This window comes from Fukomys damarensis, unplaced genomic scaffold, assembly GCF_012274545.1.
Source record: "Fukomys damarensis isolate Sample0158 unplaced genomic scaffold, DMR_v1.0_HiC HiC_scaffold_26, whole genome shotgun sequence".
Classification (NCBI taxonomy): Eukaryota; Metazoa; Chordata; class Mammalia; order Rodentia; family Bathyergidae; genus Fukomys; species Fukomys damarensis.
The window spans coordinates 3375914-3380517 of NW_022900938.1; the positions used below are offsets into that span (position 1 = coordinate 3375914).

At 41.4% G+C, this 4604-nt stretch overlaps 1 protein-coding gene across 1 annotated transcript in view; it reads left to right on the plus strand.

Annotated features, from left to right (window-relative positions):
- Pgap1 (post-GPI attachment to proteins inositol deacylase 1) overlaps positions 1-4604 on the plus strand; it is a 58797-nt gene that overhangs the window by 14877 nt on the left and 39316 nt on the right. Inside the window, exon 4 of the mRNA XM_033756281.1 lies at positions 1204-1375. Coding sequence (XP_033612172.1) covers positions 1204-1375 — 172 coding nt within the window. The remainder of the gene's footprint in view (positions 1-1203; positions 1376-4604) is intronic.

A 4604-nucleotide genomic window follows, 5' to 3' on the forward strand; every position in this document is an offset into this window, starting at 1 on the left:
AAAAAAAAAAAAAAAAAAAAAAAAAAAAAAAAGCTGCTTTTATTTTGAGAATGATCCAGTGTAGAAGGAAAGACACTAATGCAAGAAATTGGAAGCATTGTTGCCATCTTGTATTTGAGAAGGCAGAGGAGGATAGGTTTCACACACGGATGTAACATTTGGCTTTTGCTCAGACCAGCTGTATAGGAATCCTGAGCAGGTTTAGGGTTATGATTTATTGTGACAAAAGAGTACAAAGCAAAACCGGCAAAGGGAAATGGTGCATGGGGCGAAATCTAGAGGCAGCCAGGTGTAAACTTGCATAAGTTCCCACAGAGCGATGGCACTTCACGTTTCATTCCTGCACCAGCCCATTGTGACCTCCGGGACATGCTGCCTGCCAGCGAGGTGCACTAGAGACTGGGGTTTCACTGGTGGCTGATTTCACCGCTGCCTTTGCCTGGGCACAGTGAGGCTCTCCTGAGTCACCAGCTGCCTGCGCAGACAGAGGCCACGTGCTGGCCACTTAGGGATGGCAGGAGCCACCTGCCTCACAGGGCAGCGGGCCTGGCCCTGCTGTGCTCATCCCTTTCTGTACAAGGGACAGAGAGAAGGCCAAAGGGGGTCCGTGTGGGGTGACAGGCTGAAGCCTGCTGGTGGGACTGAGGACAGCGAGGGAAACAAAAGACTTTTTGAAAAGCAATACTGATTTAAAATTTTTTATAGTCAGTAAATAAGTGTTTGAAATGCTGGTTTATTTTTAAACCCAAATTCAGGAATAGAGAAATTACTCAGTGCTGTAGGAGATCCCAACATGACAAGATAGTATATTGCTATGGCAACTATAATTTCTTGGCATCTTATATGATACTTTCAGTTTTCTACCAATGATCTGATTCTACTATCTTGGAAAATCTAAATTCTGGTATAGAACTATACCTCAGGTTGCATGCGGCTTGACAAATGGTACAAACATGATTTGCTAAACAAGTAGTTGGATTTTGTTCAGAAAGCCAAGCTCTTTAAAATGGCAGAATGCAAAATAGTGTGGTGAGCCAAGTTTCAGTTTGTCAGTTAAAACTAACTGTGCTTCTGTATCTTATGATGAAAGGTTATGGGAATAGTTTAAATTTTTCTATTAAATTCCTCATTTGCAAAGGGAAATATTTAGTATTTTTATTATGATACTAAGCCTTAATTGTGCTGTGGTGATTTTTTCAATAGGGTCAAGAATTTGCTCCCAAAAGTGTGGCAATAATTGGCCATTCTATGGGTGGCCTGGTCGCAAGGGCATTACTTACGCTGAAAAACTTTAAACAAGAGCTGATAAACCTCCTCATCACACAAGCCACGCCCCATGTTGCTCCCGTGATGCCGCTGGACCGTTTCATTACAGGTGAGCAGTCTCCCCAAGCACTGGCTGGCGTCCATGTTGCCAGTCCCGCAGCTCCTTCCTTCGAGAGTGCGCCAGATTTATCTGCGTGTGAAGCCGCTCAGTTGCACCTCAGCACCTCCAGTTATGGCCGTCTCTCAAGTCTTCCCACTTAGGCTCATAAATGAAAATACTGTCAGTTTTCTCTTTCCATGTGTCTGAGCAAGGTTGACATAGGTGCCAGGACTTCAGTTTGGTTATTCTGTAGGATGATTCTTTCTCTCTTGAGATGTATGTGCACGTCTGTGCTTTGGTAACTATTCAGTACCCTATTGAAGATTTGCTTATATTTCATTAAAATAGTAGCAATGCTTTGTTTTTAAATAAATAGGTACTGCTAGAGTTGATCCTTACTGAGCTCTATTTTGGGTATTGCGTTAAAGACTTTACCTGATGTATTACCAGCCTTTGTCCATCCTGCACGTCTTCTGAGGTAGGTACCATTGGTGCGGGGGAGGTCACAATAAAGGTTTTCTTTTTTAAGATAGGTCCTCACTAAGATGCCAAAACAAGTTGGCCTCAAACCTGTGCCCCTCTCATCTCAGCTTCTGAGTAGCTGTGATTATAGGTGTGTCCCTCTGTCCATTTTAATAAAGTTCTTGCTCCAAGTCCTATGGCCAGAAAGTAGTACGACCAGTGTTCAACCTTGGCACACTTGCAGCTGGCCAGTGCTCTTAGCTGTGCACAGTATATACATACGGCCTCTTAACTATGACAGGATGTAAGACTGGATGATGTTAGTTAGGGTGCAGCAGGTTTGCTTCGAATGGTAGGAATCTGTGATACTGTCAAAGACAGATAATGTCACAAAATAAGAATTAAATGTCTATGAGCTCAACTTTTTGTTATACCTTTATCTTTACTGTTCATAGGAAAATTATAGGAGAAGAAGGAAATCTTTAGAAAGAATTCTTTTCCTTACAGTAGTGGTGGGTTTTTTCTAATGATTTGTCTGGCTCTATTAAAATGATCATTCTTTTCATGCTTTTATGTGTCACTAGTTGTCAATATTTTAAAGAAGCCAATTCCCTTTTCTTAATTTGTTTTTTAAAACCACTGAACTTGTTTGAGAGATTTTTTCATGGGGAACTTTTTACATATGTTTGTTTATAAGATTACTCTATATACATTTGTATATTTTATATATGTTTGTTAAGAAATTTAAATTAGCCTTATGGGTATATCTATATCTTTTTATTTTCTGTTGCAATTTATAAAAAATATAGTATAATAAAATTGAAAATATAGTGAGACTCCACCATAAAAAAAAAAAAAAAAAAAAAAAGAATTCTTTTCCTTGTCAGTAAATCTTTGTAGCTCTCTGTCTCGCTCTCTTTTGGGGGGTTTTTGAGACAGGATCTCTCACTGTATAGTCCAGGCTGGCCTTGAACTTGCAATCATCTCCTGCCTTAGCCTCCACATGCTGGTATTATAGGAATATACCACCACGCCAAGCTCTGTGTAGCTTCTTACCTATTAAAATTTGCATCATGGGCTGGGCATGGTGATACACGCCTATAATCCCAGCACCCGGGAGGCTGAGGCAGGTCAGTCTCATACATCGTGAGACCCTGTCTCAAAAAAAAAAAAAATTCTAAATAAATAAATAAATAATATTTGCATTGCAGTAATTTTAGAAAATTTTGCTCATAGTTAAGTAATAAATATACCATAGTGACCCCAACCAATTAATTTTCTAAAGTTACCATTTTAACATTATAGCATCGACAAGAATAATTATTTGCTGGAAGTATTTGGTTTGTATTTATTGGAAAGTTTGACTTTTTAAAAAACTTTAGCTAAAGGAATATTTAATAACAAAAATTTTAATTTTGCTATTACACTTATTTAAATCTTTTTTACTGCTTGTAAGTCATAAATGACAATAGTTTAAAAGACTATCAAAGGGGCTGGCCATGGTGGCACATGCCTATAATCCCAGGACTCAGGAAGCAGAAGCAGGAGGATCACTGTGATTTTGAGGCAAGCCTGGCGTACGTGACAAGACCCTAGCTCACAAAATTAAAAAATGAAAAAGAAGAAGAAAAATTAAAGGCCAAGTAATCTTATTCGTTGTTACCAGAGTTGAGGACCTTTGTGTCACCACGTGTGTGGTAGTGTGATGTCATCGTGTGATGGTGTGTGTAGATGTGCTGGTTAGGGTAGACTAGGATGGCTCGAGACTCAGAAATACTGTCTAGGTGTGAGCTCAGCAGAGCTGCTGGGGAGTTCTGAAGGATGGCAGTGCTCTCTTTTCAGGAGGCTCAGGTTGAGAGTGATTCTTGAGGCCTTGTAATTAGTAAGCCTCTCTGCTTTCTAGTCTGCAGTTTTTAACTGCTTTAAGACAGAAGTAGAATTTAAACAATTAATTCCAAGTGTTGTGCGTTTTCAGTTTCCAAGAGACAGATCATGTGATTTCAGAAGTGGATTCTCTGTGTATACTGGGAGTAAAGTGTCGCTGCCTCAGACCTCGCCCTTCCTCAGCAGGAAGAGGTGTGTGGGCTCAGCACCCTCCCCTAGCTGTGCCTCCACTTTAGATTGCAGCGCTGGAGCCAGGCCTTCTGCATGTTCCTATGTGCCCCTTGCCCTCTCCCGGGGCTCTGCAGCCTTTTACTTGGCTTTGTCCTCCTGGGGGCAGAAAGGCACAGTCCTCAGCTTGAAGTAGGACACGCAGGCAGTACATGCACTTGCACACTGGTCCTTGCCATAAAGCACCAGCTTTGGGTGGGAAGCGGGGAAGACGGCAGTGGTCAGACACCTGCTTTCCTGTGCTGCTGCAATCCAGGGTCAGGTCAGAAGTACCTGGAAATTCTTGATCTGACCCTGGCCTCCGAGCTTACTTGTCTAGGTGGGAATAGGAACGCACTAATTTCATAGTGTGTCCACTGGACTTTGGACTTTTAAATATTTAGACATAGAATACGTTAGCCCCATTGGTACTCAGTCCCAGGTCCTCCAGGTGTTCAGGCCTAACCTGGTGACAGTTGAAGTAAATACCACTGAGATGTGTGCTGTAGAGAGCTTCCTGTACCAAATGTTTGAGTGGAATCAAATGCCAGGATAAAAATACGTTAACTTTTGATGATCAGAAAAAGAAATGAGGACCAGGGATTTAGCTCAGTGGTTCTGCCGCCTGCCTCGCAAACACAAGGTTCTTAGTTCGATCCCTGGTACCAAAAAAAAAAAAAAAAAA